This window comes from Falco punctatus, assembly GCF_963210335.1.
Source record: "Falco punctatus genome assembly, chromosome: 3".
Classification (NCBI taxonomy): domain Eukaryota; kingdom Metazoa; phylum Chordata; class Aves; order Falconiformes; family Falconidae; genus Falco; species Falco punctatus.
In genome coordinates, this window is record NC_137582.1 from 68328241 (window position 1) to 68356192 (window position 27952).

Below are 27952 nucleotides of genomic sequence, written 5' to 3' on the forward strand. Positions count from 1 at the left end.
GCTTTGTTTCCTTTACTGTTTTTTGCCTTCTTTTTGTTTGCTTTTTTTTGGTGGTTTTTTTTTTGTTTTGTTTGGTTTCGTTTTTTGTTAACAGAAAGAAGAAGGTTATTCCAAGTTAAAGAAAGCCAAAAGAAGTAAGCCTTCTATTTAGGATGTTCTGGAGTACTGAAAGAAAACTCTAGGTATGCACATTACAAATTTTAAATATTATTCTTTATCAAAATAATATCACTTGTTCTACACTTTTGGATCATGACAATGATATCAGCTGTCTCCAAAGGAATCACTTTACTGAACAAATGGCTTCTACAGCAAAATAATGAGATAACAGAAGCTAATATTCTTGGTTTTATTGGACACTAGCAAATAAAGCTTTGCTTTGTGTGTGTGTGTTTAGCAAGCAACGTTAAATACAAAGGCATCTTGTACTTAGTAAAACAGAATTTGTCTTAAATTTGTATTTTGATTGTCTCTTTTTCTTTCAGACTATTATAAATCTGGGTTTTTTGCTGCTGAGTTTGAATCTGAGCTGAAGTTAAAACCATAAAACATTAGAGTGAAGCTCTATGTATTATTTAATATCATGACATGAAATTGGGTGGCTAAATGCTTTTGTGGTGCTAAGATTAATTCAAAGACAAAATGGTCTGTCACACAAAATTAATAAATTTAGTTTTGTGACCAGATATTGCAACCCACATCATGTGTGGTTGTCGGTAATAGTCTTGCAGGATAGAACAAACTTTTCCTTTGAATATTCCTTTGAATATTAAGGATATGTATAGTATATGAAACCTTCCAGTTTTATTGTCCTAATACCTGTCACAAGTAATCAGTTGTAAAATATGCAGGAAAGAGTAATCTATACAGTTAACTTTTCCAGAGATAAATAGAAGGATATTTATGAAAAAGAAAATATTGATGCAAGCAATATGGTCACACAGACAAAATGGCACAAAAATGTGTGTTATACAAAACAAATAGAAAAACATAGCAATAGAGAAGCAAAATATAAACTGTGCATCCTTTAAGCTGGCCTTTGGCTTCAACATAAATGATAGCAAGTAGCCAAATGTGCATTTTGTCTCAGAGATGCGCTTTATGTCCTTCCTTTCTTTGCATGGATAAATTTCCTCCAGTGAACATACATTTCACTTGTTTGCTTTCCCTGAAGAAAGTCTGTTGTATGGATGGAAGCTTTCTATATAGGGCATTCATACTTCAGTGTTCAGCATATCCTGTTCCTGGGTCAAGCATTTCATTCCTCCTGCTTCAAGCCAGGCCGTTCAGGCATGGTCATTCTTCAGAGGTGATCTCTTTTAGTGATTCAGCATAGATATGTGTAGGTCCAAAGTCTGTGACTTTCACTGAGGACCAATGGACAGAAATGGTGTCTCCGAGGATGGTCAGAACTTTACTTTTTTTTACTTAAATTAAAAAAAAAAATCTATTTTTTCTTATTTATTAGTTAAATGCCAAAGTATCCAGTTGCTCATGGTAGGCAGTGCTTAAACCCTGGGGAGGGAATAGTGTCTTCCACAAAGTGTTTAAAATATTATTTCTAAGAATCCCATTGGTATGGGTTCTTCATTGGTGTTGATTATTTAAAAAGAAAACGAGAGCTAAAATAATTTCTCCTATTGGATCTGTGCCTACAGTTTTGATTCTGGAAAGCTTTGCTCTTAGTTTCTTTATTACATATTGCTACAGATGCATTTAGAGTGCATGTTTTCATTTGAACACTTGAGAATTACTTGTAAGTTTTCAAATTTGCTGTGTAGCAAGATTTATGAGTGAGAAGGTCTTACAATGGAATTCAATGATGTAGTCTACAGGAAGGACTTGGATCCATAATTCATGACAATAAAAACTTTTTTACAATTATCTTGCAAAAAGAGTCAGGTTTTATGACTGATGTGCCAAGTTGCACAGCCTCGTAACTTGTCCAGGAAATCACAGCATAATCCTAATTTTCTTCTGTGTTTTGCTGGTGAAAATAGTGGGTATATTAATAAAGCAACATGAGAGAAGTATTTAACATTTTAGAGAAGTTGAACATTTGATTCTACTACTAAATCATTCTCATTCATTCTGTTTTTACCGATATGTAGACAATCCCTCACTCTCTGGGGAAGGACTTAAGCTTTACTTTGGCATACAAAGAGTAGCTAGATATTAAGCGTGAGTTTAAGATACTCCCCTCCTGCCCCCATATTTAGGGGTCTGGACTACGCTGGATACATTGTTCTTTTTCAAGGCCAGGCAGACTGGGCCAGGGGAGCCTCCAAGGCTGCTGAGGTGCCCAGCCCACGGGGTATGGGCCGAATACCTGTTGCTGGGTGAGCTCTGTAGAACCTGTTGGGTATGTCTACTAGATTTCCATTGAATTTAATAGGAGGTTTGACATCTAACATACATAGACAACTAAATGTAGGTTGCGTACGTCTGAAGTTCAAAACCACCTCAAGAGTCAGACCTCAATAGTTGTTCAGTTTACATGAAAGTTTGGATGATTACAGAGTTTTCAGAAGAGATTTATAGATTCTTTTTAAGCTATTTTACATTTGTTTTCAAATTGAAAATAAAATATCTCCATGCTTAGTCCTTTATTAATGAAAATCATCCTACCGTTTTCAAGGTTAAAAACTACCATGGAAGGGAAGTTTGGCTTCTAAGACCAACCAGAAAAGCAGAGCTTCTGAAGGAGAGTCCATACTAGTACAGAAAGATGTTTTGAAAGAAGGATTTGCATCATTACAAATGCTGGTGCTAGAAAAGACGTATAAAAAATAGCACCACTAAAGTTCTGAAGCCTTTTCCACTCATCTGTAAAACTCTTCCTTTTGCTCTGCTCCTGTGTTGTCATATGATACTGACCTTTGGTTTTAGTTGCTGAATTTCATTTAGCAAATGAGAAGCTACAAATTAATCACATATAGTAATAATAGTGTTATTTTACATGAAAGTAAATGCTGCCATTACTGTAAGGATATTGGATGAAGACAAGATGAAGGCAGGGGTTACACAAAAATGGAATGCAGTGAAAATTCTCAGCAGTTTTGTATGTAAGAGCTAGAGATCTATTGGACTATTTGTTCTAAAGGTGGATTACGCCAAGTCAACATTTATGAATTTCTTTTCTCATTAGAAGGAGATAGTACAGAAATTTCAACAAAGCCATCTTTCAAATGCTTTCTTGATGTGAAATATTAGACTAAAATAATAACTTTTAAGATATCCTGTAAATATAATAGCTTGAGCTGGTTTTATGAAGAAACAGTTTTAACCTAAATTTGAAAATATTTGCATGGAAATTGTATGTAGTGAAAATATTTGGATTTTCATTGAAAAAAGATTCTGAAAATGTTTAGTCTTTCAATGAAAATGCAATTTCTTTTATGATGGGAGAAAATTAATTCCCTAATCAAATCTAGTAGCAGAAATACCCTTTGGACTTTGTACATTAGTAGGTTGTTGGCACCTAAATACTTGAGACATACTCAAAAACTAGGTGCTATCATAATAATATTGCTATTATTCTATCCATCTTTCATTGCTGCAGGATTTTTCCAGGTTAGGGGTAATCTAATTTACTGCATGGTTAACCATTTAAATATGCGAAATAATAGTTTCTGAAGATTCTCGCTCTTACTTTCTTGTAGAGTTAAGAACATGGTTTGGCTACCTGATCTCAGTTAAGAAGGTGTGAATAGACTTCTGCAATCAAAGTTCCTTCTTCCAGCACCACAACTGATTGTAATATTTTGAGGGCTTTAAATTTAAAACCCTAAGCCTAAGAGGAAGGATAAGCTGTGCATAGTACCATAGATTTATCAAAGAGAGAATTATTTCTTGTTCTGTATAAAAATGCAAATATTTAACTTGAATGTCCTAAATCTAAACTTTGCAAACAGAATGCAAATACAAATCTGGAAATACAGTACATTTTTTTTGCTTATTAACTGTACGATTTTAAGTTGTCTTTGGGTTTCTTCTGTGATCTAAACTTTTTCTGTTTTCCTCCATTCAGGTTCTCCAGAGGGCATTAACATACTTGAGGATCTCTGAGCTTTCTGAATTTATCTCTATTGCATTTATCTTCATTTATTTCTATTTTATGTCTATTTCACATTATTGGTACCTGTTTCTCGATGAAGAACTGAGGGTTAACTGCCTACAGTTAAGTGAATCAATGTATCAACAACTTCTCCAGATGGTTCAGGTTTATAAACCTCCAATGAATTTGAAAACTTAGCTAATGGATTAGTTTTTGAATCACATCAAATCTGTCCTAGTACTTTCTTACACACTTAATCATTCTTCCAAGTTATTTTGAAGTTTCAAGTCTGTCTTTTTATCATATAATAACATTTAATTCTTTGCTACAATGTCTGGGCCTCTTTGTTTCATCAGTAAAACATTCCTAAATAACTATACCTTGTCATGTCAAATGGTTAGAAAATGAATTTCGGAAATAAAACTGCTCTGTCAAAGATTTTCTTGTCTAATTGATAATACCATTCTTCAGCAGTTCATGCAGAATGTGTATAGTTGTCCTTTGAGTAATTTTATCAGCATAAATGTAACTTCAATGACTACTTGAAAGTGTAGTTGCAAAAATATACCTATATATGATTATGGCCCCATAATCACTGTTTTTAAGGGAATATTATTGTCTTACCTGGAAAACAAGAATCAAATGTTACTCTAGCTCATAAACTCAAACAGTATAGAACTGTAGTTTAACACTTGCTTTGGATATACATTTGCAAAAATTTTTTCCTAAAGAAATTGGTATAATGGGGTTTTATGTGCTTTATGAAAACCTTTTTAGGTTTGTATTACCATAGATGTATTTTTATTTACCTCATTTCTCAGAGCAGGATTTTGCCCTACTATGATGACAACTTTTGTTTTGTTTTGTTTTTGTCTTGAATGGTAACTGCTAACATAGCTCTAATTTGGTGGTGCCAGTGTTTAAAAGGAAGTGGGCACTTCAACAACATGTGATTTTTTCCCATACATAATACAAAAAATACAAAACAAGACAAATATTACAGAAATTAGAGCAATATGCTCAGCAAGAAATAAATTATATTTACATTCTGTCTGGAAATTGGTATACAAGGCTACTTGTCAAATGCTGTGGGTTAGTTATTCTTTCATAGCTCTGACTATATATAATTGATCTTTTACTTGTTTTACAGTATGAAAATGCCTGTAGAGCCGTTGCATTTCTACTATGCTATATAAATTAGGGCTTCATCTGATCTGTTTCCAATTGTTGCTTTTTAAATGCTGCCAATTGCCAACATTTGCCTTCTATTATAAAAGAAGTAATTTTTCATTATTCTTGCACTTTCAAATGTTTACGTCATTTTGTGTTATCTATTATAATACTCAAAACAGAGAAAAAAAATAATTATTGCATAATTTTTTCCATTTAAAATAAAATGTTGAATTATTCATTCATGCTAAATTGCCAAATACTTCCTAGGCTATGCTGTACAGGAGGACCCTGATATTCTACCCCACCCACCCACTCCTTGTAAATATATAGGAAGGTGTTGACAGTGAGTGGAAACACACTGGTTGCAGGAGTGGTGATGGAAATGCCACTAATGGGGAGGAAGGATCAGTGCTGTGGTTGCCTTCAGAGGATTTGGCGATGCTGAAGGGACCTTCGTTGCTGCCTTACCCTTCGCTGTTTATATGGAGAGGTTGTAAGAGCCTGTCTCAGTTTGTCCTTTTAATCAGTTCTTTACTGACTGTGCAGAATAACCTCACTTCTGGCAGGCACATGAAGCTGTCAAAGCACAGGAGCCCTTGATGTCTAGGATCACGTGGAGCCTCCATGTGTGATGTCTGCAGGCTTGATTTCTCAAGATTAAAGGAACAGACCCCTCAACCTGCCTCAAAATATAAAAATGTACATCAGGAACCAGTAGAAATGTAAAAGATTAAAACAATTCCCAAGTGTGAGAAACTGGGAAGAGGTCAGCTGGAAGAAGGTATCACCTGCCCTTTGATGCCTATTGGCTTTTATACTGTTTATACCTTTTTCACCAGTTTTAAATCATCTGATTGGATCTCTAAGACGATCCAGATTTGCAGTTGTGAAAGCTTTCTTTGGCCATTGTATTAGCAGATTCAGAAAGTATTTGTTGAGTTGAGTTATTCATAATGAGTTCACATTTTTTAGTAAATATGCACTTCCAGAAAGTGATCTTTTCTCACATATTTTCATAAATTGACAGCGTTCTTATCCTCCATTGTCTTCACAGATGTAAACTAGAGGGACTTTTTACATACTTTAAATTGGCATATGCTCAAGTTCTCTGTCAAATCTGAACTTAGAAGTTAAAAACTATTTTATAGGTGCTTACAACTGCAGGGAAGCTTGCTGTTTAGTTCCTTTGGTGTAAATAGTCAGATTAAGACTTCTGAAAGTACTATGTCACTACATCACAAAGTAATTTAGTAAATACAGCGATGTAAAGACTTTGGGCCACATGCTTATTTGCATCAACATGTTCACCCTAGTTTCATGGAGAACAGTGTGTTGAAGAATTGTGGCATCTCTACTAGTTCAGGAAAACAATTTTGTGCCAGCTCTGGAGATGAGTGTTCTGTTTCTTCACAAAACTGTGTAGTTTTGCTGGCCCACAGTCAGCAAGGATGAGCAAGTATGTTTTCCCTGGGTTCTGTGCAGAACTTCATGCAACCTCTGAAGAGCTTAATCGCCCCAGGGTAGCATTAGAATCTGGGGCAAAGCAGCCTAACATTCCTGGAAAAGATGTGAAAATTGTTCCCAAAGAGTTTACAGTTCCACCAGGAACACACATATCTTCTTGCAATGATTCTTTTATTGTTCAAAACAGTGACAACAAATTTCTTAATAAACCCAATACATAAAAAGGATTTAAGCTTGTTCCAGCAAGAGAAGTTCAAAAGTATTGAAAGATAATACCTCTGATCTTCCTGCGGGATGAAACTCCTTGTCTGGGATCAAATAATCGCTTTTGGGAACAGACACAGTTTTGTTCCAGTGTGAGACCAGCCCAATATGTGTGTAAATACAGACACACACACATATGCATGTGCGTTAGAGCATGTACACGTGTATACACATACACACACACACACACACAGAGCTATCTTTCATTACAAACGTTTCATGCAGAGTATGTGTAACGTGAAAAATCTTCTTCTAGTACAGGCAGTCCAGATCGGGCAGCAGTGTTTGGTAGTTCTTGTGCCAGGTACCAGGGGGTGATGTGCGAGAGAGAATTTTCATTTTGTCATCCCAGTTCCCTTGTCCACAACACAAAATTCCATGTACATCAACAGGCACAGGCTCCAAAGCTTAACTGGTTTGGACTGTGCTGTCTATCGGTATAAGAGCTTAATTAAATACTATTAAACCATCAACTACCATTTAAATAAATCAACAGTTAGCCAAGTGTGCGGGTAGTTGCAGCTTGCACTGTGGCTATGGTATGAAATCTGTGGTGATGCCAACTTAGTAGTGAAAGTAAAACTTTCACTCTTTTCTACATGCCAGGACCTACTGGTTCCAACGCATCAGGGCTGCATGCTGTAGGCCTGCCTGGTAGTTGGCAGGGCCACCTGAGTAGATGATCCAAAGGTGAACCTTAACATAAATAAACATAAGGCGTCTGGTTATGTGCTTTTTGGCTTCCGCAGTCCAGTAAAATGCTTTTCCCTTACTTATGCAAAATGTTGCAGCTCAGATTTTATGAAGAATAAATATTCATCTTACTAAGCAGCTGGCCACCTGTCTCAGTTCCACCAGTGACCAGTACCAGGGAAACCAGCTAAGACTGCTCAGTGCTGCAGTGCTTTCCAGAATAAAAATAAGAAGGGTTATTCCACTGGGAGACGCTAGCAAAAGATACCTATGCCTACACGTCCAAAATAAATGCAGATACCTATTTAACTTTTTATGCTAAATTTTTTATTATATTAAGAAGTAGAAATATTTTTATTGCAACTGGAGCTGAATGGGTCTGGGATATTTCAAAGCAGTTGAGGTAAATGAAGCAAAATTAAACTGCTGAGGAAGGAAGAAAGGGTGATAAGTCATAATTCAAAATGATAATGTGTAGTTTTCAGTCTTCAAAAGAAAAAATTGTCAGAAAGTTAACTTCATGTCTTCTTCAAGCATTCATATAATGGAAAATAATATGGAAAGAAAGAAAACGGACCCTCTGTAAAGCAGAACGCTATCTGTTTCACAGAGGGTCTGTTTTCCTTCTTTCCATATTATGGAAATGCTCCTTACTGTGCAACTTTTAACGTCTGTGACCAGCATTGTGAATAACCGAAGTCTGCGTAAATTCAAACATTTGTTAACCAGGATTTTTCTGTAGTGCTCTTTCTAATGAAAGAGAGACTTAAGTAAGACTGTTCCATGAGGTTTTGTTTTCTGGGAGATCAGATGCTTTGAAGGCTGACGAAAGCATTTCATTTTTTATCGGATCTGACAGCTCCTTTAGGAATGCCCTTACTAAAATGCCACCCAGACCAAGTGAGCACTTTGTTCCATTCACCACACTTGGGTTATTATTCTTCAGTCTTAAAGTATTAATTGGACATTCTGCCTCTGCAGTTGTGGTGGTTTCGTTTTTTTTTTTTAATTTAGAAAGAATAACAATAAAATCCAAATTCTACACATCAGTGAGAATAAACGCATTCCAGTAATGGAAAACGCATAGCTCCCAATACCTGGGCACCCAGCCAGCCCAGCTTGGTATTAAGCATACATCTTCATTAATTCTCATTTAGAGGTGAATCAATTGACATTAGCTGTGTAAGCTCAAGTCGTGTGAACTGCCATTCAGATGTAGAGGTAGCACCAGTTTCAGGATTTCGTCTGTACTGGGAATTACTGGATGTGCATATATCCACTAGCTATCGGCGTGCATGCGTCTGCTGAGATCTGAGGCCCCAGCTGAACTGGGCTCCCTCCTGTCCTGTGCTCCCTTGGCAGAGCCAAAGCTGCCGGCCCCTGGGTCAGGATGCCAGTTTTACCTACTTTCTCAGGCTTTCTCCGGGATGGAGGGAGGGACTGGTCGGGAGCGGGCAAGAAGTCGTGTTAAATCACAGACACACATTTAGAAAGCTGGTTTACACGTTTGGCATACAACTACAGAGATTAATTACTTTTAAATGAGTCCAAATTAAAAGGCTAGAAACTACGTACTTTCTGAATTGTTAGTTGGTGATAATAAGCCAGTGGGAATTTATGATAACAGTAAATAACTGGGAGTTTCAATACTCTGAGGGCTGTATACCTTTGCATCTTTACGGAAGAAAGTTCTCATCTGCTTGAATCTTTTCAAATATTGCTAGAAAGTTTAAAATGTGCTGTAGAAGAAAGGGTTTTTTTCTGCTTCACAGCTTAAAATATTTATATTGTTCTCCAAAATTCAGTTAAAAAACCCACTCTATTCTTATGCTATCCTATGGGGTTTTCAGCCCAAGATGGAGATGTGAAGCACTGTTATTGGCAGCTGGAAAGGAGAACACAGAGTGGAAGATCTTACAGGAAGTCTCTGTAAATTAAGTAGAAAAATGAAGATACACAGAAGGAAAGCTTTTTGGTGAACTAAGCCCATTCCCCTACACGCCGAGGTCATACCCATCTAGCTGGAATCTCATCTGAGCCTACTGAGTTGTGCATCAGTAATGAGCTAACATTGAAAGTATGCGTCATTAATTTTTATGACAGCTACTGTTAGAAGAAAACTATCACACTTTGTGAAGAGTGTAATAGACCTGTCAGGGCTATGTTTTAACACCACAACATTTTTATTTTCATGTCTCCAAAGAGTCAGTACCTGTTTAAGTTACAGCAACACTCATTTATTGCGCAGTTTCAGACAGTACCCAGGGGAAATTTGATGCAAAGTTTAGCTCCTTCAAATCAACTGTACATGCCTACTACTGCATAATCAGGGTGATTATTTTCAGAATAGTTCAGAATAATAACACAGCAGCCTCTTAACATGTTCATTGCAAAAAAAGGATTAGCACAGAATGCACCATTTTTTATATTTTTGTGAACATAGGATAAAATATTTATGCAGCAACTCACTATTTCATTAAGATATATTATCTTTTATTATCACTTTTTGATATAACAGTCACGTAAGCTCAGAAAGTCTGTGAAAATTTGGAAGTCCTACAGCATCACTGGATATGACACTTCTGATGAGCTCCAACAGACAAAAGAGACACATAGTCAGAGGCACAGGCTATGGATAGGAACAGAGAGCTGGTAAGCATCAAAATTTATAACTGATTCTGGGTCACCTGATTCCCACTGAGTTCTTTGCACATTTAATCATGCCTCCCTTTATGATTATGGTGGCACTTACGTTGCAGCTAATTAATCAATCCTACTGAATTCTGTGTTATTTTTGTCACTCCCCTCTCCCACAAGTATATACCTGCTCAGGCCAAAGGAGCACCTCTCTGCCTGCATCTGAATGAGGGTCTTCCCACCTCTGCCTCATGAACTACAATGTACTTAGAACTTCAGTGTGAATAATGCACTTTTGGGAATGCTCTACAGAAACTAATTAATGGGGCTGGCTTTCATTCCTAGTGAGTCATATTGGGCCAGCAACAATTTTCATACGGTTTAGGTTGTTCACTCTTGCTTAATAGGATAAATGTGATTAAATTAATTCAGAATGTCAGAGCCAGGTGTCTTTTTAAAAGGGAATCTAATGAGAATCGAAATAAGCTTTATTTTTCCCATGTTGGTCAGTCTTTTGAGATTGAGGTATTTCATTCATAGCCATGCACTTTAGATTCCTTTTACCTTTCCCTTCTAACTTTTATTCTTAGAGGGAAAAATATTTTGACTTAAAATAAAACTGCGAGCATAGGTATTCTGCTGATATGCTTGCTCATGTCTTTATCCTTGTCCTCTCTGCATCAATTTCTATTGTTTCCTGGTTGTGTTTGCAATGTGTTGTCTCACAAAGCTACACACTCCCATTCATGATGATGTTTTCTGCTCTTTGCTGCTTACTGCTTTTCCGCCTGTTCTGTTCCTGAGTAGGTCACCCACAGCCACAGACCCTTGGGGTGTCCGTGCCTCAGGGTGTCTCTGTCCCTGGCAGCGTCTCCCTGGCCAGGAGTGCCAACACCAGCTTCGCCTGTGGGCAGGCATCTTCATGGTGGCAGGGCTCCCAGCAGGACGATATGGCTGCAGCCTTGGTTGGACAGCAGGACCATCTCTCCTGTCCCTCTGCCTCCCCCCTACACTCAAACATAGCTCCCCATTCCTGTACCAGTGGGCAGACAGCCACTGAACATGGATCTTCCCCATCAGCAGCAGCAGGAAAAGTTGGTGCAGGGCAATGTGGCTTGTGTGTGCCCCGTGCTCCTGTGCCTGCAGCTGCAGAAGGCACCCGTCACACTCCCATCCTCAGACTCAGCCTCGATATTGTTTTTGCGCAAGCCAGTGCTTCCCACAGCCACTCTATACAGCATCGGAAAAGATCTCAACAGGGATGGTCCTTGTTTGAATGCAAACTATTTGCTCTAAGGAGCTGATTTGGCTTGGTACCCAGGCCCTGCCCAGCCAGCTGCCTCCCCTAATGCCTCCATTTCCCCATCCCAGGCTTGCAGTGTTTATCCAGGTTGGTTGATAGTGCTACATGAGTTGCGTGACACCAATTCCCTCCTGGGCCAGGCACCAGCTAATTCTGTCTGTGAGTACATGCCAGAAATCTGTTTCCAAACAGCCTGGTGTGCCCCAGAAAGTCAGACAGCACCAGGCTCTCCCACAAGGCTCACTCTCTCCCACAGTCTTACCCCAGTCTGATGTTTTCGTAGTTTCCCAGCCAGAACTCTGTCATTAATCAGTGTTTTCTTAGCCCTGCCTTGGTTTCCACACTTGTATCGGCCCAAGCAAAGATCCAGGGAGGACCAAGAAGTTTGCCAGTTGTCTACTCTTCCAAGATTTGTTATGAAGAGACCTTTGAGAGTGGGACCTTGAGACTTGTCCCTTACAGCAATGGCTTTTCTGGGGTAAGAGGCTGAGGGAATTTGCTGCTGATTTCAGAGAGATGATGCTCTTCCCCTGACTGCACCGCCACCTTTCTGCTGGCTCCTACATACATTTACGCCCAATGATCAGTGATTGCTGCCAAGAAGTATATTCTTCCAGTTGTGTAGATATCTGGAAAATGATCCTGTAGCATCCCAGGATGGGGCGACAGATATACCAGCAAAATGACACCATAGCTTCCAGAGCTAGTGTTGACACAGAAGCCATCTAAGAAGAAAGTTCATGGTGGCTGTGCCTACCGCACAGCTTGGTTCCCATTAGGCACTACTGGAACTACCCAGTGAGGAGATGTATAGAAAACATGACAGCTAAGAAAACACAGAGGAGGTGGATCTGTGACTGACACTAGCCAGTAGCCTGGCACAGCTCTACAAGCAGCTCGTTTCTGTGTTTGCAAGCTTTTAGTCCATTATTCCTTGCCTTCTTGTAGGGGCCATCCTTCAGACTTACCCTTAGTGGCAGCCCTGATCACAAAATGTCCTGCAGTGAGTTTCGTTGGGCTCAGTACGGTTTCGTTGGCTTTTTTAGAAAAGCAGATAGTCTTGTTTGTGCTTCTTCTGCCATGGCAAGTTGTCTCACAGCCTTTGTGGCGGGCCTGGCTCCATGGTAGCTTCCAGGATATCCCACACTGGACTGAGATTTCACAGGGCACTGAGGCCATGAGAGTACACTTCTTTGTAGCCCTGTTGCTTAGGTCTGAGCAAAACATGTGAATGAGGAAAGCAAAAGTGTTTTTATTTGCGGCAATACCAATGGACTTTGACCTTTCCAATGGAATAAAATCTATGTTTGCGCAGATGCTCAAGGAAAACCTAAGGGTGCACATGCTTCTTGCCCCATTCAACACCCGCTTCTGGCTGCTGGTGGCTAATGCAGGGAGCTCAGGACTGGGCTTCCCCACCTCCTTCCTTTTGTGTTAATGGTGGTGGTAAATAGTGATATAAGCCAAGCAGAGCCACCTATGGGTGGGCAAGTAATTAGGGCCCTGGATGCGTATCATGTAAACAAACTGGGGGAGAGCCGCAAGGGCTTGGAGGTAGACCCCATGCTCAGGGTCTGCTGGGTGCCCTAAAGGGCTGTGGTATGGTTACAGGAGCGCTTCAGCCTCAGCTACCCCCTATAAAAGGGATAGAGGTGGCCTTAGAGGTGAATCCTGTAGTTCTTGACTCTGATAATTAAGTCGTGGGAGTTTTCCATATGTAAGATTTGGCCCAAAATTATTCTTAGTACTTGGGGAGTACATTTTTTTTGCTTAGAGTTTGTGATTAAATGGGGAAGTAAGTTCCCATGCCCCTTCATCTCCCATTTATCAGCATGGCTACGTTGAGACTAAAATAAATGACCTTAGAAAGGAGAACTTTATGTTACAAAAATATTCTTACAGTATGTATGGGAAGCATGTGAATATTCCTGAAATATGATCAAAACAAAGCCCAGATGACTCGAAGAGACTGAAGTAACATTATCTTTCCTTTATTCAACCCAAGCAGAATTTAAATCTGCTGCAGGCAGTCTCTAGAAATACTGCTTAATATGATGCCAGAGTATCCTGCAGAAAAGGTGCAGCACATTAACGTACACAGATTGTCTTTGATTTCCCTTAGCTGTGTGAAAAGGCATAATCGGATAACTGCACTAATGGTAATTGTGTAATTGATTCATTCACAACAATTAGTTAAGTGTGCAGTGTTGTCTTTCAATGGTGGAGAACAACAACAAGCTAGACCATTGTCTCAATTATTAAAATAAATCTTGGCTAGTTTGTCTTGTAGGGGTCTTTGAAACTCAAAAAGATGACAGTAACCTAGAGCAGTACTTTGCAGGTTGTTTGAGGCTTTTTTAAAGTATTTTTACTTTTCCTGCCCTTGCCCCTGGGCTCCCTGCTTCATTTTACATCTTTGTGGGCTTTGAGGTTTGTGGATTTACAAGGCATTATTGTCTCAGGTTTTCAGTATGACCTTATGGTGCCATCCTTCTGAACTCAGCCTGTAAACAGACAGCAGGTGGACCCACCTGAGCACAGTGACATTGACACAGGGAGTGACATTAACAGCTCTTGAATCTGAGGGGACTCTGTAGAAAAAATATTTCAGTCTAAGCAGTAAAGCATGCATTAGCATTGAGAGCAAAACTTCCATAGATTTCAGTGGATGCAGGCGCAGATTTTTTTTCTTCTCTCTGCTGTGTTTTCTGCATTTTTGAGTAATTCCTGTTTCTTCTGGGCATCTGAGGGCTCAGTTCCTCTGTCCGTCATGATTTCAGGGTGGTAGAGTTGTCAGAGAAGAAACAGCTTTCGAATGAAAATACAGGTATTGAATGCCATGGTTGGTTCTTTAAGGTTTTCCCCCTATGAGTTTTGTTAGAGACAGGTGAAGCTTTGAGTTTTATTTCATTCTCTTCAGTCAGCCAGACCGTCAGCTGGTATTTCTTTTGAGTTTCCAGTGCTGTTCTGGCCTACTCCCTAGGCAGTGGATTTCTCTAATTTCATAAACAGACACTTGAGGTAGATAAGAATGTAGATGTTTGATATACAAAGCAGAAGAATACATACATAGGGGTTTTTATTTTGCCAATTCTCAATAATACCTGCCTAGAGAAATATTAAAATAAAACCATATGCTCATCTAGTGCTCAATGCCTTTTAGAATGCTATATAAAACACTAATTCACTAATGTGGGGGTTTTATTTCAATTCATTTAAATAAATATATGAGGAGTTTATAATTAAATATGCTAACAACCATTCTTGCAGAGCATTTTTCTTGAGTGGATGTAGCTTGCCAGTGCCTGGCCCTGACTTACCCAAAGCTGTCTTACTTCATGGAGACACTGTACGAATAGATGGCTGAAAGCCAGCATCAGACAGATTTAATTGAGAAACAAGTGAGAGTGATTAGCCATTGGAACAAACCACAAAGAGAATTGGAGGGCTTTCCATGTCTGGATGTCTTCAAATCAACAATCAAATCTCACATGGAAGAAATGAGTAATCAAACAAACATTTCTGAGGCCTCAACAAAGGATAACTGTATAAAGGAAATGATCTACAGAATATTACAATGTTTAATGATTCCTTCTGGGCTTAAGTCTGAGTTCAGGGCAAATTAAAATACTGATAACGTGAGTGTGACTTTCTGAACCCTGCATTCCCTTGCACACCTTTTTCTCCAAGTCTGCCAAACTCCAAATGTCCAACTATTGAGTGAGTATGGAAATAATTTTGAAAAAACATGGTTTTAAATAGTTGCCAAGAAAATCATGGGCCCACATGTTACGGTAGACATCTGTTGGTGAAACTTCTCACAGCAGAGAGAAGCTGGTTTTACCCCGATGGGCCATCAAGGAGCCTGACTGAGAGACAGTCTGCCACCACTGGCAGGCACTTTTTGTCCCAGAAAATTCCTCAGTGACCCCAAGTGTCAGACTGAGATAATTCTTTGACCTGGTAAGTTATTCTAGATGGACGTCAAATGTAAATGCTGCCAGGATTTGATTGTCTTCATGTTTGACAAGTCCAAGGACAGAAAAACAGATTGAGCAAACTGATTTGTAAGTCATCACCAGTTCTCCCAAAAAACATTTTCCATCTAACATTGACTCGTGATAAAACGTTTCATCATTTGATAAAACTGAGCTGTCTGGGGTTAAGGTACAAGAACGGGCTAGTACAAGAACGGGCTATTACATGGGAAACAAATCATTACAAGCACTTACTGCATTAGATGTTTGTGGTGATAGAGTCTCCACTGCAAGGCCAGCAGACACCAGTTGGGACTGCTTGGGGTGTGCTGCAGCGAGCACTGGGAGCACGTGTAACCCACTGCAATCACCCCTCTATGACAATAACTTCAACAGTAAGCATAGAGTTCGTAGTCAGTATTTAAAATACCCACATGAACAGTGGCACATCTTCTGTTAGTACCTAACAAATGAATAATAACTAGAGGAGGGAGAATTCAGTAGCTTTTCTCTTTGCAGTAAATTGTTGTTTGTGAGATATTAAAAGAGCTGCAGCTCTTTTGACCCATTTTCATAATGTTTCTTTTGCAAAATAAGCAGATAAGTGTTTTAATTTCAGGCTAACCAGTGGGGTTTTTTTGAAATTAGAGAGAAAAATTGTTTCCTTTGCTGAGTAGATTCCTGTGATCTAAAGCTGCAGTGAGATATTTGCCCTGTTATCAGTATGCAGCTGCTTGCTTTAAATCGCTAACTTCTGAAGCACTTTTCCAAACATGCCTGAAATAGAATATTTCATGCGGGAATAAATGAGTTTGTGAAAGCCTTTTAATTATTTTACTTCAGTGAAAAGATTAAAATCTAAGTCTCTCTCGCTCCACATCCATGTTGTAACTTAAAAGAATATAAAAAAGATTAATCATTTTCACACCTAATACAGAACAAAGTCTGTTTTTTCCTTTCCCCCGCACAATCTGAAAGCCATCAAATTCCCCCACCCACCCACTGTGCATATGACTTGAACATTGTCAAGTACAAATTAAGCATCTGATCCAGCAATTGCTTCTGACCGTAGTCTTACAGAGCTGTGCCGGCTGCGGCGAGGAATCATAGTCTTGATTCAAAGCCTGCAGAATGCTTCCCTGGTACGCTGGGGATCAAGCATCTCAGAGAAATAAAAAGACTCTGAATCTGCAAATATGGCCCATATCTAATTGTAACTGTGAAAAAAAAAATGTTACTACCTCAGTTTTAGAAGAATCTAACATCATTTAAAAATAAAATGACCAGATGAGGTTTTGGAGGGGAGAGTGTGCTTGTCTTGAGGGGTTCTAGGGCATCGGGTTGGTGAGAAACTAGACCTCGGGATTTGAGTCTTCTTGAGTTCATACAGTCTTGCAGTGCCATTTGTGCCCAGTGAATGTACTAAGGCTCCTGCCCCGCTCCCAGGGATGCCAGTCAATGGGAATAAATCAAGGAATGAGGACTGATATGTAGCCTACTGGCCCCTGGGCTACAGCGGGTGAATACCACACCACTCACTGCAGAGCCATGAAAACCTTGATTGCAGTTCGGTTCACTGCAATTTGCACTTTGTATTTGTACCATGCATTTTAAATCAGGTGTGCATTAATGCATCAGTTATTAAGAATGAGCAGCACAGTACCAAGCTTTTTGTAAAGACTTACTCAAGGCTAGCTGATTTTTAATGTGTGTGATTAGTTGCAACCAAAATTACAGTAATCGAAATAAAATTATAGACAAAACAGAATAGGAGACTTTTACATAAGAATGGGGCAAATGATACAACAAATGCCAAATTGATTTCTAATGCTGGTTCAAATAAAATGTTTATAAGAATTACTTATGCTTTGATCACAGTGCTGAAAAATGTGAAATTTTGTTTATTAAAAAATACTTCAAAACGATTAAACTCTCTGTTAATGGAGGGCATGCCCACAGCTGTAAGTGCTATAAAGAGTGATGCTAAAACTGAGTTTGTTTTATGCAGCATACTGAGCATCATTCACAGCAAGAAGAATCTCAAATGTTACAGGGAGTTCTGTATCTCAAAGTCCCCTTTTTCTCAAAGTTTCCAAATGGTGAGTCTGTTCTCTGAAAATCATCATTTGAGTTGGGGCTTCTACAATGCTCATTATGCAAAAGGGTTCTGGAAACTGCAGGTTATATGCTTTGAGGCAGCTCACAAATTAGGGCTGCTCCTAGGTATGAATATTTTGGCATCTGCAGGACCATTCCTTTTGCTGAGCAGCCACAGCATGACAGATCCCAGATGCTAAACCTAGTAGGTAACCTGGCAAAAAAAACCAAACCAAAAATACTTGTTCAGTGCCATTTTTATGTTCCTGTGGATATTTCTCAAAGCAGATACTTTTTCTTTTTTTTCTTTTTTTTTTTTTTTTCCAAAAGTTTAACTGTGATTAATTGCTATTTCTCATTCTTTAAAAAGTTGCTAAAAAAATTCCCAAGCAGCTGGCTGTGGAGACTTTGAACAAGAAACATTTCAGTACCCTTGAATCCAGTCCTAAGAAGCACTGCACTTCTCTAGAGCAATTTATCCCCAGAATCTTCTGCAATGTCTGGTCAGTCGTTGCCTGTTTTCCCTGGCTCTGCTCCATGCCTTCGAGTAATTTCTCTCGCAAGTTCTTTCAGTGGCTTCATGATGAACAGATCTGCTAAGTTTCAGATTTTTCCTGTGCTTCTCAGGTATTCTGCGTTTCTTAACGAATTGGTCTGGACCCCCTGGCTGTGATTTGACTGATAGAAGAAAGGGTTTCTGTTCTCTGGACTCCATATCTAATGTTTGTTCACCTGATTCTCCTTTCATGCTTGCTGTGTATATGTTTCAACACACTTCATCACCTGCTTTCCTCTGAAACACTGCCAAATGCCACCTCACCATTACAGCCTGCAACAGAAAGTACATGAACTTGCACCAAACTCGCTTTTGACCCCAGGGAGGCTGACTTTGGTGCCTGAGCTAACCTGTCTACCTTACCTCCAGTCTCGGCAGCTGCAGTGGAGTCATTGCTGTAACTCCTCTTTTCCCTTCTGAGAGGACTGAAGGAGAGAAGCAAAGAGATCTCCACAGAAATCCCACCACCTGAAAAAAATCAGGAGGTCTGAAATACCTGGAAAATCTAATAGTAACAAAGCTCTGCTTTGTAGAGGTATCACTCAAGGATAAATGCATCAATGTTTGTGGGGTTCTTAGCCCCTGTGTCCTAGGGGCTGTAACAGTGATAGAGACAATTCAAGTATGGGAAAACACTGAAACATGGAGGAAAAAAGATATCCAAATCAATAGATTACCTTAATGTAATTTGGAGGTAAGATATTATTGCAACTTCTAGAAGCTGACTGTCAACTTGTTTGTCAAGATAGCCAAGCCTGTAACACAACTAACTCCTTGTACAGCTCTAGACTCAGTTGTGGTGGTAAAGGGGATGTAGATGATACAGAAATGACCCTGTGCTTCGTAAGAACTGAGCATGTAAAAACTCCCCTAGGCCATAGGAATGAGGTTTTGAATGACGGAGGCTTGATTAAAGGCTGAAATGTGGATTTTTTGTAGGCTACTTTTTTTTATTTTTAAAGAAGGACAAACCCTCAAGAAGTTTGCTGTTAGATGTCACCTGCTTATTTCTCATTATTAAAAATAAATTTACTTCTCTGCCCTGAGGTAACAAGTAACAAATATGAGGTAGTGCATAACAAATGCATATGTCAGAGCACAACTTGGCTGTGTAATTTCACTTGCAATGCTAGACGAGATGTTAGTCTGTCACTAAAACGATGCCAGATTGCAACCAGTGAGGATCTGACTGCTAATTTTCCTCTCCCAATGGTCTGCATTGTTTTGAAAATAAGTTTTCTTTAATGAAAATTCCATTAACGTTATTCTCTTTCACTACAGTTAGCTGAGAGGATTCCATTTACTTTATTAAAAAATCATTTTTTAAATAAACTTATTCTGATGTTTTCTTGTTCTGATAATGAGAAAACCTCTGAATAATGTGCGAGGAATAAAAATGTGCTGCCTTTTTATTTCCATAAGGAATACATTGTACAAGATACCAGCTACACCAGAACTGTTTTTGTGAGAGCATTTGTGGCTTTCCTGATAGCAGGGCTGTTAGACAACTATTTTGTCTGACTCACAGTGGCTCTCTGACATGTCCCATTTGATAACTGATGAGACTGCACAGCCAGCTTAAAATGTTCAATGCCAGATCCTCAGACTGTGTAAAAAGCCCCGGCTCCATTAACTTCACTGGGGATGTGTCTATTTACACCAGCTGGCATAGTGTGAAATGCAGCCATTGTCCATGGAGGGAAGAGGATATGAAATGCTGGAGAGGCAGCCACTGAAAAATAGATTATATTTGACAACAAAAGAGGAGCAGAATGAAATCTCCATTCCTTTTTTCAATACTGCTATTAGATGCTCTTCCACTAACTAGTGCCACAAATCTCTTTCCTCCTACAAGCAGCAGGCTTGTGTTAGCACAGACCACAATTTATAATGGGCTAACAATTTCTGAGGAGCCTTCTAAGGAAAGCCTCAAGGTAACTCTGAGATATTTGCAGGTTGCAACAAAATTAGACCAAAGATCCTCAAGTATTTATCCCAGATGTTAAAAAGTCAAAATGATGTCATCAATGGTAACAAAACAGCTCATAGTCAAGTCCCTGGGAAGCCTGCACACCTACTGAAGAGAGTTTGAGAGGCTTCTTTGCTGTGGCAGCAGCATATTCTGGTCCAAGACAATAAAGCCCTGGGGCACACCATAGATACAGCAATTCATGCCAGTGATTTCCAGCTGCTTACTGGGTGGATGATAATATCCCTAATTCTCAGCAACATGCCTTTTCTCTCTCTCTAAGCTCACCGATTCGGAGAAGCCAGTTTTGTTTTCTTTTTCGCAGATGCCATGCTGTTTCGTCTGCCATGCAGCAAAGAATACATTGTTGATTAGAAAATAAAAGTTTTTATTGCCTCCTCTCTGCAAATGCGATAAGGTATGACAAGGTATACGTTACCTTTATCCTTTCTGGCATTCTAATGAACTGACTGTGTTTTTTGACAGTCTAAGCTGCCCCCTCACTGCAGTGGAAAAGGAAGGTAAGGCAGGAGAATCCATGGCTGCAATCAGCTGGGTGCCATTGCAGCTTCAAGCAGAGAAGGAATCCCAACCTGCCTGAGCTTGTTCCTCCCTCCTAGAGACCCACGGAATGCATTCAGCTCTCTTCTTCACCTGATATGGGTCAGATTTATGAAGAATTACTATTTTTTGCAGGATTGCAAGGGGTTAGTTTTAGGGTCTCCAGGGCTGTTTTAACAAACACTAAAATGATTGAAAACTGTGCTAATTAGGAGATCTGAACAGCCTTTGACAATCTTCAGGGCTGTTGTAGGTCATGTATGGGGGAATACGGTTTCATACAATTATAAATTAATGAGGAGGATGTTATTAGTGACAATGAACTCTTTGTGGTTTATGGTTTACTGGAGAATATTTTTTAAAAGAAGACTTTTTGCTCTAAGGGCAATTTATGTTGGAACAAGAGTGTCTATAAACTGCAGGTGTCTCATTAAATTCTGCTGGTGATTAGAAGAAGCAGCCATGTGCAGAGATGTTCATCAGGAGCTCCATGATTTGTGTTGTCATGCTCGGTTTTTCCCTAATAGCTACAGACTACTTAGTATTGATGCTCAGCTGCTGTGAGCAGAACTCTGCAAAAATAGTTGGTTTCCATTCAGAAGTAAATGGCATCGAGCCAGCTATTGATTTGGAGGCTGACACATACCCCTTTATAATGACCGTGAGAACGTTTGCTACTTACCTGTTACCTTTCTTCAAAAGTGCATTAAAAATAATTTTCCATTTGATAAACAGAAGCACACAGCTTGATATTTTTACCGGTCATTTTCATAGCGAGATCTGCAAAAGGCTGCTTTATACAATTGCACTGGAGAGAGAGAGAGAGGTTGGGAAAGTTTGTCAGTATTCCCAGTTCTGGTTAAATGCTTTGGCCTGAAGGCAAGATGGATACATGCCCATTTCTTTCCGGCATCGACATGTGTTTGAAAACAGCAACTTGGCATAATTCTTGAAAAAAAACCCAACATTAAAGACAAAACAACAACCCTTTTGTATCTGCCACATATACTACTTCTTTGGGGAGAAAAGGCAGTAACATTCAAGCTTCTAACAACAGTGATACATTATTTAGAATCTTGCTATGTCTTATTCATCTGAACACCTAAAAGACATTTATTTTTGTATTTCTGCAGAATTTATTTTGTAATTCTCTGCTAGTTACATGACAGCTTCTTTTTTAAATCTTTTTACCTCCGGTGCTTGGCTGGTCTTTTTTTGTCCTTATCCTTTCTGTTGTGCCTCAGAGAAAGGAGAAACAGTAGGGTTTTCTCAGCACTGAGGTTCTGTTTAGGAGGAAGAATCTAAGTCATCCCAAAGGGCACCAAACTATTGGGCTTGATTCCAATTTTTTCTCATGTTGAGGTCTCACGGCAGACATAGATTATACTGACGTCCACTCTTGCCCCTGAAGGTCTCTTACAGAGCAGGCCAGAGGGGTCACAGTGTGAATGCAGACTCAGGCATAGTTTATTACTCTGGTCCTGTCCAGCACCTGGCGTGGTGGGGCCCTTATCTACCCAGCCTAATAGAGACAACAAAGAGTTTAAAGGAGAGTCATACTATCCTAGAAGTTCAAATGGAGATTAAGTTTTGGGATTCAAGAATTTTGCTGAGAATTCATCCTGTTGGCAATGCAACTTTGTAGTTCCTTGGCATTCATGAAACTCTTCTTCTCCCCATTCCTCAGCTTCCTCAGAGCCTGTGTTGGCTTTGGCTCGGCCAGAGTGTGAAACCTGTGCTTCAACTTAGAGCAGAAGATGCCTACAAACAACTGGTTGGGGCACTTGTTAGACAGAGACCAAAAATGTGCTTTTGGGCTTTTGGCTCTTTCACATAAAGAATAGCTGCAGTTATAAGAAACACTTGGGTATTTTGAGTAATAATAGTTAAGAAAGCCAGTGTGTTTCTCTGATTTTTAAACCGTGCTTGGCATTTTTGAAAGGCTACATGCTGGCACTGAGACATGGAGGTCACTTAGTCCAACCTCCTGCTCAAAGAAGGCTCAATTAGACCAGATTTCTCAGGGCCTTGTCCTGTCAAGCTTGAATATCTCCAAGGACAGAGACTCCATAACCTCACTGGGACCCTGTTGCACTGCTTGATCCTCTTCACAGTATAAAACTTTTTCTTAATACTGAGTTGGAATTTCCCATGCTCCAGCTTGCACGTGTTCCCTCTTGTCCTGCCACCTTGCACCTCCAAGAAGAGTCTGGTGCCAGCTTCTTTACATGCTCCTGTTGGCTGTACACAGCAGCCACTTCTAAAGGCTAAACAAGTCCAGTTCTCTCAGCTTTTTCTCATAAAAATCTTCCCTATTCCTATGCAAAAGAGAGGTGATTTTTTTTGGTATGGCTTTCTTCTTCTGATGAAAAGACACCATTATCTTCTGATTTTAACAGTGCTTCATAGTACCAGAAGTGGCCACAGAGATAGATACAAGCACCCTTTAAAAGCTCATACCTATTGATCTGGCATTGCTCCAGCTCTGCCCTGCACTCCAGCACCATTGCATCTTGAGAGCACGCACTCTGAGCAGCTAGTTTAAATATTTATAGCCAGGTAGTTGCATACCGCAGCTACCAGACCTTTATTCAAATGCCCTACCAGGTGTGTGTGACTGCACTGAAATCCTGGTTGCTTCCACAGATGGCATCCGACCTGTCTGACAGCTCTGTGAACTCCTGGACTACAAATTAGACACAGCCTTGCTGTGCTTTGCTGTCTGTAATAAGAAAGGATGGAGCAAATTCTTTTTCTTCATGCTTTCCAGAAAAAATGCCTTATTTTGTAGTGATTATTCAGACAATTCTTATTTGTTTCCCACATGGAAAAGCAGATAGAATTAAATTCACCCCTACAATCTTTTTGCAGGAGGCTACGTTATGAGAGTAGGTTTTTCTCAGCAAAGTTTATGTGAGGTTGTCAAAATCCTGGAGCTTTGGGAACAGGGTGAAATCAATAGACGAAGAACTTCTACGGTGCTGCGTTTGTTCTGTGTTCCTTCACTGCCCTTCTTGACATGAATGCGGCATTCCTCTGAGGCACCAGTCTTGGCATGGGAAAGGCTCTTGCAGCCCGTGCCAGAGGAGCAGGATGGTGAGAGGTGGGGTGAGCTCCCTAAGCAGCACCCCGCTGTTGTGCTGGGACTGGGAAGGGCCCCAGTTACGAGAAAGACTTTCCTGAAGGAGACACCTCAGCACTGGGAAGGGTGCTAGAGGCTCAGCCTCCAGCACCCCATGAAGATCCATTAAAGAAGCAGCTTTTATTTCCCAGTGAGCTCGCACTCAAGGACTGGGAGAGTGAACGCGTGTAACTTGTTGCCTAATGATCAGTGCTATCGAAGGAGCAGGGCTGAGCTACAGCCTTCAACCAGCAGATCAGCTTGACCTATCTACTCACCATTCAGGTGCAGGAGGGAAGAACCCGAGCCCCTGAGCTGCCTGCCCTGCCCTAGAGCTGAGAGGAGGTGCCCAAGGTGTGAGCAGAGCCGCAGGCTCGCCGCCAGTGTGCCAGGCACCATCACTGAGCCAGCGTGTGTGGAGTGGTAGCGATGACTGCGCCATGGTCCTCAGGAAGCATCCTTGGATCACTTCTGAGGTGGCACAGCTGTGCGTCACCCTTTTCCAGAGATTTCAGCTAGGGAAAGAAAAGCAGCTCTGGGCTATAGTTAAACTTCAGTATTCTCACGTTCATTAAATGAGCTTATTGCTCGTATTACTCCCACCTCTGCCCATCCAAAATGCAAGGAGCTCCTTCTCTCCTGCTTGACATGATTCACAAGCACACACCAAAATGCCAGTGAGTTATGCTGGTGTAAATCCAACTTGATCCTTAAAACATGCTAGTATCAACATGTGAATTCATGTAAGTACATTTGCAAGGTAAAAAGAATGCAAAGGGAATGAGGTGGTATTGAAGATCTGTCCCTGCAGAGACCATTTGCAGGCATTTTAGTAGTGCTTATCATTGTCCTGCCTGACTCCTGGCTTCGTTTCTTTGCTTTACTGAATCGGCAATGGAAATTCATGCAGTACATATTTGCATTATCTAATGCCTCTTCAGTGACATTGCTTTGGTTAATATAATACTGTTTATCTGATATTTTCTAATGATATGATTAAGACATAAAGAATTACTAACAGAGGCTGAAACTAAAGCAATGATTAACTCAACCTATTGAATAAGCTCACTAAGAGGTAGCAAGCTTTCTGAGACACCTGGGTTATAAGAATAGACAAGAGAAGTGGGATAACGGGGCATTGTGGTCAAAATCTTGTAACACAGAGAACTAATGAAGTTATATAAGATCAAGCAGTGCGCATGTTCCCCAAGAAAGTTCAGCTGAAGTTCACCAACTTATCATCCACCAAGGGTCTCAAAAGACCCCAAGAAAGACCCCCCAGGAGCGAAGTACATATATGCGAGTGCTTTATGAATATGTAAATCCTTTTGGGGAAGTAGTTATAATATATAGTAGATTTTGGGGAAATATGATGAATATGTATGTTTTGTTGTAATAAATCGAGGAATGCTGGTCAGGTAGGTGTGCATGATTTGAGATGCTAATCTCCATGTGCCCAGCACTGCAATAAAGAATGCCTGCCTTCTAAACTTACAAAATGAAGTCTAGAGGGTTTTCTTTTTGACAGTTTCTCAGTATCACTAAGAGTTGGAGACTAGAATCTAATCCAACAAATTTAACTCTTTAGTCACTTAAGAAAGCTGAGTGAAATCAATGGGTAAAAGATCAGAACTTGATTAAACATTCTGTTAAGTTTTCATTACTTTTGTACACTGTGTGATGCTCATTCATGCTGCTAATTACTCTTGCATTTTCCCAATTTATATAGACTATAACAAGAAAAATAAAAATACCGGGTATTTGTGGACTGCGCATTTGTTACATGAAGTTACAGTTCAACAAACAGATGCGTGAGTATCTGTGTGCGCACACGCTGCCTTTACTCCACAAACCACTGAACATGATGAACATGACTGAACTAAAAGACAGACCATGGGTGTACGTTTGTAAGGGTTAGCTTTTGTTCTTCTGTGCTCTGGTCCAGATACACGGTTTTGCCAAGAGCCAGTTGTAATCTTAATCCATGTGACAGCATATCTGAACATAGGTTTGGCAAAGCACTTACTTGAACATATGTAGTCTAGAATCAGACAGGATAATACTGGTATCATTACATTAAAAGTGAAATTCTGTAATTACATGGATATTTACTTAGTTATTGTTAGACATGAGCCCATTAATTGAGCCCTGAATCATGTAATAAATACTTAGCCACTGATAACTCTCTGCAAGATTAGAATGGTGCTTAATAAGCCTTGAACAAGAGAAAAATTTAAAAACCTATTTTTCCAGACATTCACTTTCTTGGGATAATGGAAAGTATCTATTTCCTAATAACAAAGATAACAACGCAAAATGTCTGACTTAGAAATGGGAAAGAATTAATTAACATACCTGTGAAATTTGGAGTAGTAAACACCTGCTTTTTTTATTTTCTTTTGAATGGGAAAGAAGCAGAGGGCTTTAAATAATGCAAATACAGACAAATGTTAATTCACAAATGTACATGGGATATTGGTGGAAACATTGATTTTTTCAGCTGCTTAAATTTAGCCAAAGAACCTCTTCTTTAGAAACAAAAATTAACCTCTGTTCTTTCCTGCAGCTTTGCATGTCGTAGCTTTAAGAGAATGAACCCATCCTGAACTCGATGCAGTTTGGTCTTTTCCTGCCATAGCATGAATCTTAGAGAGATTATAACCAATTTAAGCAGGATGGGAAATTCTGTTTCTAACTAGCTACAAGCAAACCGCTAAGGAACCAGCAAGGGAAAAGGAGAGGTATTCAGAATATTCTCCAGCTTGGATTACGTGCATCCTGAAAGCACTAGCAGCAGATGCTTGTGGAAGTGATTATGCACTGGATCATATGCACATCCTTCTGGCTGCCGTCACCACTTAGGCCCATTTGTAGTGTAGGAAAAAGCCCCTCCAGTTTGCAGAAAAAGGAGCTCAAAGTATATTGCAGAAGGCATCAATAATCACGGAGTTTAAAGGGGCTCAGCAATCACTCTGCTGCTGAGGGGCCCAAGCCTGCAGGACCAAAACTTTAAACAAACCACAGGATTATGGATCGTAGCCTTTCAGGGATTTCAACATTTTGCCATACTTTAATTTATAAACATAACATTTTTACGGAGAAAAGCACTCTTTTGTCCTTTTCTGGGTTGACATGGGCTGTTACTAATTAGGGCAGTTTTCTGCATTTATGTAAATAGGAGTTCTAAAAGCTTTTGCTAAATTCTGTTATTCTGTCTACCCTTTAGGCTGCAGATGCTGTTACACAGCTCCACAGTCTACGTAACAGATCCTTAGGCACATACAACAAACGGCTTTGGAGATGCCTGCACTATATCCCCCGTGCTGCTGTTCTGTTTTTTGGGGTTTCTTTATTTGAGAGAACTACAACAGAAGTGTTCAGGACTTTTCCCCCCCAATCAATTTATTGACAGTCTCTGATTTTTCAGTACAGGGTTTCTTACTAGCTTCAGTTCTGAGTTCAGTTGTCCTGGATTTTCATTCTTCCAAGCAACTCATTCTTTCCCTGTCTGCATGTTGCTGCCTTTTCCTGCTACTGAAAGCCTAGCAGCCTTTCTCCTGTTTTCATCAAGGATCCAGGACCGTGGCAGTGACCAAGGCTCCTGCAGAGTGATCTGCTTATTGCTTGGGCTCACTGCAGGTCAGCCCTGACAGAGGGATTTCCTCGTGCACCTGCACCAGGCTCCCGAGAGCATCTGCCGAGATGGCCAACCTGACAGTGTGCTTCCACGGATGCAGGCGTTCTTACAGTTGGTTGTCCAGTCGTGTAAGCTGATATTACAACCACAAGGCTCCAATGTTACAGGCTGGTACTAATTAAAAGCTGCAATTTATCACCTTCCTGCCCATTACATACAACAATATGATCTGCTGAAAGACAGGCAACAAGGTATGTGGCTTCTTTAATTTTTAATTTTTTTAAAAACTACATAAAAAATAAATAGGGCATCTTAGGTCTACACTTTTTAACAATGGAAAAAAAAAACAAAACAGTGAGGAGTCCCTAGTTCCTTCAAGTTTGTGATCCCATTTTTCACCTGTAGGAAGTGTTTTGTTCAGTCAGCATTTCTAACTAAAAGAA

The 27952-nt window shown here is 39.8% G+C and overlaps 1 protein-coding gene across 1 annotated transcript in view; it reads left to right on the plus strand.

Annotated features, from left to right (window-relative positions):
• Nucleotides 1-27861, plus strand: part of LOC308060066 (uncharacterized protein C18orf63) — a 43749-nt gene extending 15888 nt beyond the window's left edge. Inside the window, exon 13 of the mRNA XM_080378331.1 lies at nt 95-27861. Within this exon, the coding sequence (XP_080234457.1) occupies nt 95-151 (57 nt within the window). The 3' untranslated portion in view covers nt 152-27861. The remainder of the gene's footprint in view (nt 1-94) is intronic.
• The last annotated feature ends 91 nt before the right edge of the window (nt 27862-27952 follow it).